At 40.1% G+C, this 12,762-nt stretch overlaps 1 protein-coding gene across 1 annotated transcript in view; it reads left to right on the plus strand.

Annotated features, from left to right (window-relative positions):
- Positions 1-12,762, plus strand: part of SLC30A5 (solute carrier family 30 member 5) — a gene marked incomplete at both ends in the record, with an annotated part of 42,306 nt that overhangs the window by 12,651 nt on the left and 16,893 nt on the right. The window contains 6 exons of the mRNA XM_080696838.1: positions 2,632-2,719; positions 5,565-5,641; positions 6,150-6,320; positions 7,900-8,188; positions 8,585-8,793; positions 11,087-11,244. Coding sequence (XP_080552964.1) covers positions 2,632-2,719; positions 5,565-5,641; positions 6,150-6,320; positions 7,900-8,188; positions 8,585-8,793; positions 11,087-11,244 — 992 coding nt within the window. The remainder of the gene's footprint in view (positions 1-2,631; positions 2,720-5,564; positions 5,642-6,149; positions 6,321-7,899; positions 8,189-8,584; positions 8,794-11,086; positions 11,245-12,762) is intronic.

A 12,762-nucleotide genomic window follows, 5' to 3' on the forward strand; every position in this document is an offset into this window, starting at 1 on the left:
AACCAAGAGAGAACACTGATTCAGTAATCCAAAGATTTCTTTGTTTTGATGTCCAAGCCCTCTTCCCTAACTCATTTTAACCTCTACAAGTTGTTTTTGGAAAATACCTCTGAATTTATTATATTTAAAGTCTGATGAACATTTATCCAACATTTTGTCAATTAGGCATCCCTGTTAATCTTAAGTAATTTAAGTACTGCCCTTGAATAGGCCACAGCTAGTGGGAGGCTGATACAGTAGAATCATAGGTTTGAGGCCAACCTCAACAACTTAGTGAGATCCTGTTTCAAAATAAAAAATAAAATAAAGCTGAGGGTGTAGCTGAGAGTTAGAAGGCCTGTTGGGCTCAATCTTCATTGCCACAAAAAGAAAAAAATGCACACACAAATAAAAGTTCTAGCCGGGCGTGGTGGCGCACGCTTGTAATCCCGGCATTCGGGAGGCTGAGACCGAAGAATCGAGGTTCACGGACAGCCTCAGTTACTTAGACCCTCTGCAACTCAGTGAGACCTGGTTTCAAAATAAAGAATAAAAAATAGGGCAGGAGGTATAGCTCAGAGGTAGAATGCCTCTGGGTTCCATCCCCGGACCAAAAAAAAAAAAAAAGTTCTACAATTTCAAAAATCACATCAGTTAAGAAAACTACTTAAATTCTTCAACAGAAATGAGTGAGGAACAGGAAGGAAAAAGACAACTTATAAAAGAAATACAAATGACTTCAAAACACTAAACTAAAAAGTTTGTTTGAACAAATACAAATGATAGTATAAGAACTTTTTCTAAACTGGGACAAACCCAGGAGGCATTCTGCCTCCTATCTACATCCCTTGCCCTCTCCCCTCCACTTTTTAATTTTTGAAACATGGTCTCCCTAAGTTGCTGAAGTTGGCTTCCTAATTGCAATCCTTCTGACTCAGCCTCTCAAGTGCTAGGATTATAGTTATGTACCACCACACCCAGCACAAGGGTAGATCTTGCATATCCTCTCATTAGTATTAATAATGAATCAGCATCTATCCAGGATTCGTTGGGGTGTGTGTGTGTGTGTGTGTTACTGAAGAATGAACCCAGGGACATTCTACCTCCAAGCTACACCCCCAGCCCTACTTTTTATTCTTTATTTTAAAACAAGATCTCACTAAGTTGTGGAGGGCCTCAAAGTAGCTGAGGCTGTCCGTGAACCCCAGTCCTTCTGTCTCAGCCTCCCAACTACTGGATTACAAGTGTGTGCCACCACGCCCAGCATGGCTTTCATTTTTCATTTTAAACTTGTATTTACTAGAAGTATTGTACTATGCCAGTTGTGGTATTGGACACTTGTAATACCAGTATTTGAAGGCTGAGACAGGCAAATCACAGGTTTGAGGACAGCTTCAGCAAGTAGTAAGACTCTCACCAACCTAGTAAAACCCTGTTTCAAAATAAAAGTAATATAGACTGGAGGTGTGGCTTAGAGGTAGAATGTCCCTGGGTTCAATTCCCAGTACCATACAAAAAAGGAAAATATTATACTTTTTTTTTTTTTTTCCCGGTGGTACTGGGGATGGAACCCAGAGGCTTTTCTACCTCCAGGCTATATTCCCAGACCTATTTTATATTTTATTTGGAAACAGAGTCTCACTAAGTAGCTGAAGCTGGATTCGAACCTGTGCAATCCTCCTGTCTCAACCTCCCAAGCGCTGGGATTACAAGTGTACACCACCACACCCGGCTATACTATACTTTTATCATAAGTAGTTACTTATACTTACAAATATCCACAGAATATTATATCTAAATATACATATTAGGCCAGGTGTGGTAGCACACGCTTGTAATCCCAGTACTTGGGAGGCTGAAACAGGAGGATCACAAGTTCAAGGACAGCCCAGCAATATAGTGAGATCCTGTTTCCAAACAAAAAATAAAAAGGGCCTAGGGTATCATTCAGAGGTACAATGTCCCTGGGTTCAATCCCCAGTACCACAAAATAAAATAGAAATATTAGAAATTTTCTCCAGATATTTAAAAGAATGTTTTACTTTGTTGGACTTGGTGGCACATGTTTTTAGTCCCAATACTTAGGTAGCTGAGCAGGACTGCAGATTAGAGCTCAGCCTCAGCAATGTAGCAAGATTCTCAGCAACCTAGCTTTACTCTGTTTTAAAATTAAAAGGGCTGGGGATTTAACTTGCAGTTAGAATGTTCCTGGGTTCAATTTCACTACAAAAAAAAATTTTTTTTTTTTAAATAATAAAAAGGGCTGGGGGAACTGGGCACGGTGGCACATGCTTGTTATCCCAGTACTTGGGAGGCTGAGACAGGAGGATTGCAGGTTCACAGCCAGCCTCAGCTACTTAGTGAGGCCCTTTGCAACTTAGTTAGACCCGGTTTCAAAATAAAGAATTAAAAATAGGGCTGGGGGTGTAGCTTGGAGGTAGGATGCTCTGGGTTCCATCCCCAGTACTGCAAAAAAAAAAAAAAAAAAAAAAAATGGAGGTGGGGGCCAGGGGCATTGCTTGGAGGTTGAATATCCTTAGGTTCAATCAATCCACAATATCACAAAAAGAAAATTTTTTTCTTTAGCATTCAATACTTAAATTAAGAATCAACCGTTCAATAAAATATCTTGTTTTTTTTTTTCATTTTTAGACAAGGGGAGCTGCTTTTTTCATAATTGCTGTAATCTGTTTACTGCTTTTCGACAATGATGACCTCATGGCTAAGATGGCTGAACACCGTATCCTTTTGCAGTTCACTGATGTTATTTAAAATCTTACAAGCCAAGTCTGGTGGCACACACTTGTGATACCAGTACTTGGCAGGCATAGACAGGAGGATTACAGGTTCAAGGACAGCCTCAGCAACTTGGTGAGGCCCTTTGCAATTTAGTGAGACCTTGTTTCAAAATAAAGGAATAACAGCCAAGCATGGTGGTACATGCTTGTAATCCCATTACGTGGGAGACTGAGACAGGAGGATCATGCAGGTTCAAAGCCAGCCTGAATAGCTTAGTGATATTCTCAGGAATTTAGTTGAAACCCTGTTTCCAAATAAAATATAAAAAATAGGTTGAGGGGTAAAGCCTGGAAGTAGAAGGCCCCTGAATTCCATTCCCAGTACTACAAAAAATAAAAATCGAGCAAGGAGTGTAGCTCAGAGGTAGAATGCACCTGGGTTCCACCCCCAGTACCACAAAAATAAATAAATAAATAAACTTTAAAAAATAAAATCTTACAGAAAATGGAAGGCTGATAGAATGAGAAGAGATGAATTAAACTGATCTATCTTGAATAAAACCTTCATAGATTAATATATGCATACTAAATCAATATCCAAATAATGAACAAATTCATTGTAAGTTAAATAAACTATAGCACTCAGTATTTGGAGTGCTTAAAGTACTTGGAGTTTTCAGAAATTTATATTTCTGAAATTTATTCATTAAATAAATTTTATTCATTAAATGAATGTATTAGAATGTCCTGTGCTAAAAACAGGACAATTAAATTTCCTTAACTGGTTTCTACTCTATTGCTCTAAATTATTATTGCCAACTCAGCCCCATCCTTTCCTCATATAAACCCAACTTTCTAGTCAAATATGTCTATTTTATTCTATACACGTGCCTTGTTCTTTTCCATCCACACACCTTTGCTACTCCATCCAGCAAGACTCCAAGCACCCATTGTGTTCTTCTTGCAGATACTGACTGCCCTAAAGCTTATTAGTAAACTAATAAAAATTTGTTCTGTTATATTGAGAAAGGGAAGCATGACATTGGAAAGCACCAAGTTACTTATGATACAACCTTTTGTTTCCCACCCAACCTCATTTGTTTGTTGCTTTCTTGGCTGGTGCTTATGTGACTTAGAAGTGACTAAGGCTTGGCATAGTGGTACACTTGCTATCCCAGTACTTGAGAGAGTGAAGAAGATGAGACAGAAGGATCACAGATTTGAGACCAGCCTCAGCAACTTAGCAAAACTCAGCAACATAGCAAGTTTCTATTTCAAAATAAAATGTTTTAGGCCGGGTGTGGTGGTGCACACTTGTAATCCCAGCATTTGGGAGGCAGAGACTGGAGGATTGCGGTTCACAGAAAGCCTCAGCTAATTAGCGAGACCCTTCGCAACTTAGTGCAACCCTGTTTCAAAAAATAAAAAAAGACTAGAACATCAGGCTGGCAGTGTAGCTCAGAGGTAGAATGCCCCTGGGTTTCATCCCCATTACCACAAAGCGGGGGTGGGGGGGGGGATATAGCTCAAAGGTAGAATTCCCCTGGGTTCAATCCCCGCTATCACAACCTCAGCAACAAAAGAAGTGTCTTAGAAGGCAGTGACTTGAGCCGGGCATGGTGGGGCACTCTTATAATCCCAGTACTTGGGAACCTGAGATAGGAGGATTACAGGTTTGAGGCCAGACTCGCCTACTTAGTAAGGCACTCCAAAACTTAGTGAGACCCTGGTTCAAAGTAAAGAATAAATCCTAGTACTTGGGAGACTGAGACAAGAGGATCACAGTTTGTGGACAGCCTCAACTACTTAGTGAGGCCTTCTGCAACTCAGTGAAACCTTGTTTCAATAAAAAAAAATGGAGCTGGGTGTGGTGGTACTCGCTTGTAATCTCAGCATTTGGGAGGCTGAGACAGGAGAATCACGGTTCACCGACAGCCTCAGCTACTTAGGCTGTTTGCAACTCAGTGAGACCTTGTTAAAAAATAAAAAGGGCTGGGGGTGTGGCTCAAAGTGTTCCATCCCCAGTACCAATAAATAAATAAATAAGTAAATAAATAAATAAAGCTGGGATTATAGCTCAGAGGTAGAATGCTCCTAAGTTCCATCCCCAGTGAAGGAAGGAAGGAAGGAAAAGGAAAGAAAAGAAATAAGACTGGGAGTATAGCTTGGAGGAAGAATGCCCCTGGGTTCAATCCCTAGTACCACAAAAAGTAAATAAAGGCAGTGACTTAGAAGGCAGATTGAAGACTCTTAGCCTGTGTCAGTCTAACTGTGTAATCATATTCCACTGGTTATGAGTGGCTCAAGGAGAGTCCTTTGCTCCTGTCCCTTTTTCCTATTTATAATTCATGTGTTCTTTGGAGGTTAAGTACTAAAATTTAGCCACTTTGTTTTTAGCAATTATAATTGTTTGAGGAACAAAAAAAGAAACATGAGCCATTCCAAATTACAAATTATTTCCCAGAATTAAGTTTTAGATTTGTTTTGAAGAGAAATAGTTTCTTAAGAGTAATCAGGTAGCTGGGCGTGGTGGCGCATTCATACAATCCCAGCTTTTCGGAGGTTGAGACAGGAGGATCGCAGTTCTCAGGCAGCCTCAGCTACTTAGTGAGGCCCTCTGCAACTCAGTGAGATCCTGTTTCAAAATAAAGAATAAAAAATAGGGCTGGGGGTGTGGCTTGGAAGTAGAATGCCCCTGGGTTCCATCCAAGTACCACACACAAAAAAAGTAATCAAGTTTGTGGCACCCTAGTCTGTATTCAAACCAAAATAAAGCTAGGATTTCAAAAGGACTTTAGGTTTCAGTGTTAATATTTAATTTTTTTTCCTTTACTCCAACTCTCTTAGCTGAAGGACATCACGACAGTGCTCTAACTCACATGCTTTACACAGCTATTGCCTTCTTGGGTGTTGCAGATCATAAGGTATGTTCTTTTCTTTGTTGCTAATGTGATCAAAAAATTCTGTAAAGTCATACCAACTATAACTTTACACATGCACTTAAATCCAGGCATGGTGGTGCACATTTCTAATTCCAGTACTTGGGAAGCTGAGACCGGAGGGTCCCAGATTTGAGGTCAGACTCGGACTTTCAGCAAGACGGTTTCAAAACCAAATTTAAAGGGCTTGAGGTGTAGCTTGGAGGTAGATGTTCCTGATTCAAGCCCCAATACTGGAAAAAAAAAAATACACTGAAGTAGTTCTCTGATAGAGCCCTCACCTAGCATGTATTATAAGGCTCTAGATTAGACCCCCCCAGTGCCACACACACAAAAAAAATCAGTAAGTTACAATTTTGCCTGCCATTTAAGTAGTTGAGTAATTGAAGATATGGAAAAAAACATGCTAATTCCATTTCTTCAACTATGTAGTTAAGGATTAAGTACTGGCCTATGTATGTTTCCAGTGACACTTTCCTAATTTTGTTCATAGGGTGGAGTACTGTTGCTAGTACTAGCTTTGTGTTGCAAAGTTGGTTTTCATACAGCTTCCAGAAAGCTCTCTATAGATGTTGGTGGAGCCAAACGTCTTCAAGCTTTATCCCAGCTTGTTTCTGTGCTTCTCTTGTGCCCATGGGTCATTGTTCTTTCTGTGACAACTGAGGTAAGAGCAAAAATGTATTGGTTTTAAGTAAAATGAATTACTATTACTTGTTAATATTAGTTCAATACATTGTATTTTATTTTAATTTGAGGTTGGAATTTCTCTTGTTTTTTCCCTTGGTTTTTTTTTTTTAATTTGGAGTCAATTTTCTTTAGGTTTTTTCTAATTGGAGTTAATATTTGTTTGTTTATGAAAGTACAAATAAAAAGCCAAGTGTGGTGGCATATACTTGTAATCCCAATACTTAGGAGGCTGAGACAAGACAATTGCAGGTTCGATGACAGCCTCAACAATTTGGTGAGACCCTCAGCAACTTAGTGAGACCCTGTTTCAAAATAAAATAGCCATAGCCGGGCGTGGTGGCGCACGCTTGTAATCCCCGCGCTTGGGAGGCAGAGACAGGAGGATCGCGCAGGTTCGAAGCCAGCCGCGCGCGCTGGCTTATCAGACCCTGTTTCCAAATAAAAAAGTATAAAAAAAATAAATAAATAAATAAATAAATAAAATAAAATAAAATAGCCAGGCATGGTGGCGCACGCTTATAATCCCTGCGCTTGGGACAGGAGGATCGCGCTGGTTCGAAGCCAGCCTCGCTGGCTTAAGAGACCCTGTTTCCAAATAAAAAATATAAAATAGGTCTGGGAGTGTAGCCCGGAGATAGAAGGGCTTCCAGGAACCCCAGTACCACCAAAAAAAAAAAAAAAGAAGAAGAAAATAGGGCTGGAGGTATAGCTCGGAGGTAGGATGCTCCAGGGTTCAACCCCTAGTACCACAAAAATCAATCAATCAGGTGCAAAGCCAGCTGTAGTGGTGCAATAATCCCAGTAATTGGGAGGCTGAGACAGGAGGATTATGGGTTTGAGGACAGTCTTAGCAAGTAGTGAGACCCTGTGTAGCTCAGAGGTATAATGCCCCCGAGTTCAATCCCTAGTACAAAAAAAAATAGGGTTGGGAGTGTATCTTAGAAGTAGAATGCCCCTCTTTTCAATCCCTAGTACCGCAAAAAGAAAAACTCAGGTGTTGGGATTGTATATTACCTAACATTTGTAAAATTATTAAACACTAATGCTGAGCCATTAATGGTGGCACATACCTATAATCAGAGCTAGAATACCCCTGGGTTCAGTCTTCAGTACCAAAAGAAATAATATTGCTCTTTTTTTAATACTTTGGGAAATATGATAATTATTTGTAGCTCTTACATATCAGCTTTTTTTTTTTTTTTTTTTTTTTTTTTTTTAGTGTGTATGGTACTGGGAATTGAACCCAGGCGCATTCTACTTCTGAGCTACACCCCCCAGCCCTATTTTTTTAAGTTTTATTTTGAAACATTCTCTCTAGCTTGATGAAAGCCTCACTACTTGCTGAGGCTGTCCTTTAACCTGTGATCCTTCTGTGTTAGCCTCCCAAATACTGGGATTACAGGCGTGCACCACCACACCCAGATGTAATGTCATTTTATGAACCATACTGAATCATGAGAATATTTGCTTATATATGAAAGGATGAACAAGAACATCTTGTAAAAGTATCAACTGTATACACAATGTTAACTTTTTTTTTCTTTCTTAATTTCTAGAGTAAAGTTGAGTCTTGGTTTTCTCTCATTATGCCTTTCACAACGGTTATCTTTTTTGTCATGATCCTGGATTTCTATGTGGATTCCATTTGTTTGGTCAAAATGGAAGTTTCCAAATGTGCCCGCTATGGATCCTTTTCCATTTTTATTAGTGCTTTACTTTTTGGAAATTTTTGGACTCATCCAATAACAGACCAGCTTCGGGCTATGAACAGAGCAGCTAACCAGGAGAGCACTGAACATGTCTTGTCTGGAGGAGTGGTAGTGAGCGCCGTATTCTTCATTTTGTGTAAGCATATTCCTCCATGTTTTTATCATAATTTCTTTTTATGGGATTTAGTGTTCAAACCATTTACTTAATTTGGGAAACATTTTAGTGCTTGCTGGCAGTTACCATGTTGTATTTTGGTAGTTCGTACTTTTAACTTCTATAAGCCACGTGTGGTGGCACATGCTTGTAATCCTAGTACTTGGGAGGCTGAGACAGGAGGATCGGTCGTAGGTTCATGGCCGGCCTCAGCAACCTTGTGAAGTCCTCTGCACCTTAGTGATCCTGTTTTGAAATAAAAAAATAAAATTGTGCTGGGATGTAGCTTGGAGGTAGAATGTCCCTGGATTCAATCTTCAGTACCACACACACACAAAAAAAGAAACTTCTATAATACACTTTTTTTTTTCTTTATAGCTGCCAACATCTTATCGTCACCCTCCAAGAGAGGACAGAAAGGTACCCTTATTGGGTATTCTCCCGAAGGAACACCTCTTTATAACTTCATGGGTGATGCCTTTCAGCATAGCTCTCAGTCGATCCCTAGGTTCATTAAGGAATCACTGAAACAAATCCTTGAGGAGAGTGACTCTAGGCAAATCTTTTACTTCTTATGCTTGAATCTGGTAAGATTTTTATTTTTATTTTCATATATTTATTTATTGAGGTGCTGGACCCTTTTATTTTGAAACAGGGTCTTACTAAGTTACAGAGGGCCTAAGATGCTGAGGCTGGCCAGTACCGGGGATCCTCCTGTCCCAACCTCCCAAATACTGGGATTACAAGCATGCACCACCATGCCCAGCTAAGATTTTCAAATATGAGTGGCATAAAGCTCAATATTACCTGTGTGTCATGATTCATGCTTATAATTCCAGTACTTGAGAGGCTGAGATAGGAGGATTGCAGGTTCAAGACCATCCTCAACAACTTAGTGAGACCTTGTTTCAAAATAAAAAATAAAAAAACCAGGCGTGGTGGCGCACGCTTGTAATCCCTGTGCTTGGGAGGCTGAGACAGGAGGATCGCACAAGTTCAAAGCCAACCTCGGCTACTTAGTGAGACCGTGTTTCCAAATAAAATATAAAATAGGTCTTGGAGTATAGCCCGGAGGTAGAAAGCCTCGAGTTACACCCCTAGTACCACAAAAAATAAAATAAAATTGTGCTGAGGGGTGTTGCTCAGAGGTAGAACGTCCCTGGGTTAAATCCCCAGTCTCACACACACAAAAAAAAGAGCTCGATATTTTAATTTTAACAGAATGGTATGTTTTTAATACGTCTCAAGTTTAGCGTGTCTGATAATTAAGAGATGGAAGGCTGGGCATGGTGGTGCATGCTTGTAATCCCAGCATTTGGGAGGCTGAGACTGGAGGATCATGGTTCATGGACTGCCTCAGCTACTTAGTGAGGTTCTCCGCAACTTAGTGAGACCCTGTTTTGAAATAAAGAATAAAAAATAGGGCAGGGGATGTAGCTTGGAGGTCAAATGCCTCTGGGTTCCATCCCCAGACCCACCAAAAAAAAAAAAAAAAATTAAAGATGGCCTAGAATTTATATTTTCTTTAAGTAGTAGCAGGATCCCAGGATCATATACAGACTACTTATGCAAACAATTTTGAAGTGCTGTGGAAGCATTAATTGAGTATGCTATTGTGTGTGTGTGTGTGTGTGTGTGTGTGTTACTAGGGATAGAACCCAGGGTTATCCTACCTCCGAGCTACACCTCTAGCCTGATTGATTTTTTTTTTTTTTTTTTTTTTTGGTGGTACTGGGGTTGGAACCCAGAGGCTTTCTACCTCTGGGCTATACTCGCAGAGCTTTTTTATATTTTATTTGGAAACAGGGTCTTACTAAGTTGCTGAGAGCCTCACTAAGTAGCTGAGGCTGGCTTCGAACCTGTGCGATCCTCCTGTCTCAGCCTCCCAAGCGCGGGGATTACAAGCGTGTGCCACCATGCCCGGCTCTCCAGCCTGATTTTTTTATTCTTTATTTTGAAACTGGTTCTCACTAAGTTGCAGAGGGCCTCACTAAGTAGCTGAGACTGTCTGCGAATCCATGATCCTCCTGTCTCAGCCTCCCAATTACCAGGATTACAAGTGTGTGCCACCACACCCGGCTTAGTATGCTATTTCAAATCAGAAAACATAGTAGCTTTTGAGAAGTTTTATCTCCTTCTTAGAGGATATCACTGTAGAACACTGATTGCTAACATTTTAAAGCCTTGTTTATTGACTTTTACAAACATAAATATAACTGTGTCCTTTTAAAAAGTTCATAAGAGCCGGATGTGGTGGCGCACGCTTGTAATCCCAGCATTTGGGAAGCCAAGACAAGAGAATCTGGGTTTGCCATCAACCTCAGCTACTTAGTGAGGCCCTTTGCAACTCAGTGAGACCCTGTTTCAAAATAAAGAATTTAAAAAAAAAAAAAGCAGGGCTGGGGGTGTAAATGCTCCTGAGTTCCATGCCCAGTACCGCAAGAAAAAAAAAGTCATAAGATGGATGTATCTGATTTAGCTTCTTACAATTATATAAATGAGGTTACAGTGCCAGGCATAGTGGTACACGCTTATAGTCCCAGCATTTGGGAGACTGAGACAGGAGGATTGCTCAGGTTCAAAGCCAGCCTCGGCTACTTAGTGAGTCCCTTTGCAACTCAATGAGACCCTGTTTCAAAATAATAAAGAATAAAAAAATAGGACAGATTGCCCCTGGGTTCCATCCCCAGTACTGCAAAAAATAAATAAATGAAGTTACAAGTGTAAGTGGTAGCTACCTAAAATGGCATAGTTTAAGCAGGTTTTCAGAAAAGGTTTAAGTAATCAGAGATCAAAGTTCTTATGATTAAATTCTTTTAAACTTCTGTTGAAACATATTTCCCAACATATTCCTTTTATTTTTTTTTTTAACTTTTTAAGCTTTTTACCTTTGTGGAATTATTCTATGGTGTGTTGACCAATAGTCTGGGTCTGATCTCAGATGGATTTCACATGCTCTTTGACTGCTCTGCTTTGGTCATGGGACTTTTTGCTGCCCTAATGAGTCGATGGAAAGCAACTCGGATTTTCTCCTATGGGTAGGTATACCATCAAGGTAATACAGTACAGTGAAAACTCTTAATTGTAACTCTATTTTTAGGGAATGAGGTTGTATTACCTTTTTTTGTGGGTTTTTTTTTGTTTGTTTGTTTTTTGTTTTGTTTTGTTTTGTTTTTGTGGGACTGGAATTAAACCCAGGGGTATTTTACCTCTGATCTACACTCCAACCCAATTTTATTTTTTGTTTTGAAACAGGGTGTCACCTAGGTTGTTGAGAGTTTCGCTATATTGCTGGAGTTATCTTTGATCCTTATATTTCAATCTCCGAACTGTATGTCTACCACCACACCTGGCTGGCAGGAGTGTGTTACCTTTTTTTCTTTTTGGCGGGTCTTGGAGTGGAACCCAGGGGCATTTGACCTCTGAGCTACACCCCCTGCCCTATTTTTATTCTATATTTTGAGATAAGGTCTCACTAAGTTGCAGAGGGCCTCACTAAGTAGCTGAGGCTGTCCACGAACCACAATCCTCTGGTCTCAGCTTCCCAAATGTTGGGATTACAACCATGGGCCACCATGCCCGGCTTTTTATACTGTATTTGGAAACAGAATCTTAAGAAGTTGCTGAGAGCCTCACTCAGTAACTGAGGCTGGCTTCAAACCTGTGCAATCCTCCTGTCTCGGCCTCCCAAGCACTGGGATTACAAGCGTGCACCACCACGCCTGGCCGGATTGTGTTACTTTTAATGTAGATAATATTCAGTTATTCCTTTCTCTTTAATTTGAAGTAGGTATAGGGATATGAACTAAGCATTTAAATTTGTTTAGATGTTTTCCCAATATGCTTCTTTGTGGCAATGGAATATGTATATATGCATAATTATTTACAACTTTATTATTTTTTTATTTTGGTGCTGGGGATTGAACTCAGGGTTATTTGGCATTCTAGCTCTGAGCTACATCCCCAGCCTTATTTCTTATTTTCTTTTTTTTTTTTTTTTTTTTTTTTTGGTGGTACTGGGGGTGGAACCCAGAGGCTTTCTACCTCCGGGCTATACTCCCAGACCTTTTTTATATTTTATTTGGAAACAGGGTCTCACTAAGTTGCTGAGAGCCTCACTAAGTAGCTGAAGCTGGCTTTGAAGCTGTGTGATCCTCCTGTCTCAGTCTCCCAAGCGCGGGGATTACAGGCGTGCGCCACCACGCCCAGCTTCTTATTTTCAATTGTTTATATTTTAAAGATGGATGGACCAAAAATAATATACCAAAAATGGACAGTTTTGGTATAGAGCAGAATCTATGGGCTATGACAGATACAGAGCACATTAAGGATTTAAAGGAGAGAGAAGTAACTTTTTGGTAAGAAATTAGGAAAGGCAACTGGACACAGTGGTACGTGCCTATAATATTGGTTCCTTGGGAAGCTGAAGCTGGGAGGATTGCAAAGTCAAGGCCAGCCTGGGCAATTTAGCAAGACCCCACCAAAATAAAATTTAAAAAGAAGGGGAAGCTGGGTGTGGTGGCACATGCTTATAAATAAATAAATAGCTACTGCTG

This window comes from Muscardinus avellanarius (assembly GCF_963383645.1).
Source record: "Muscardinus avellanarius genome assembly, chromosome: 1".
NCBI lineage: Eukaryota > Metazoa > Chordata > Mammalia > Rodentia > Gliridae > Muscardinus > Muscardinus avellanarius.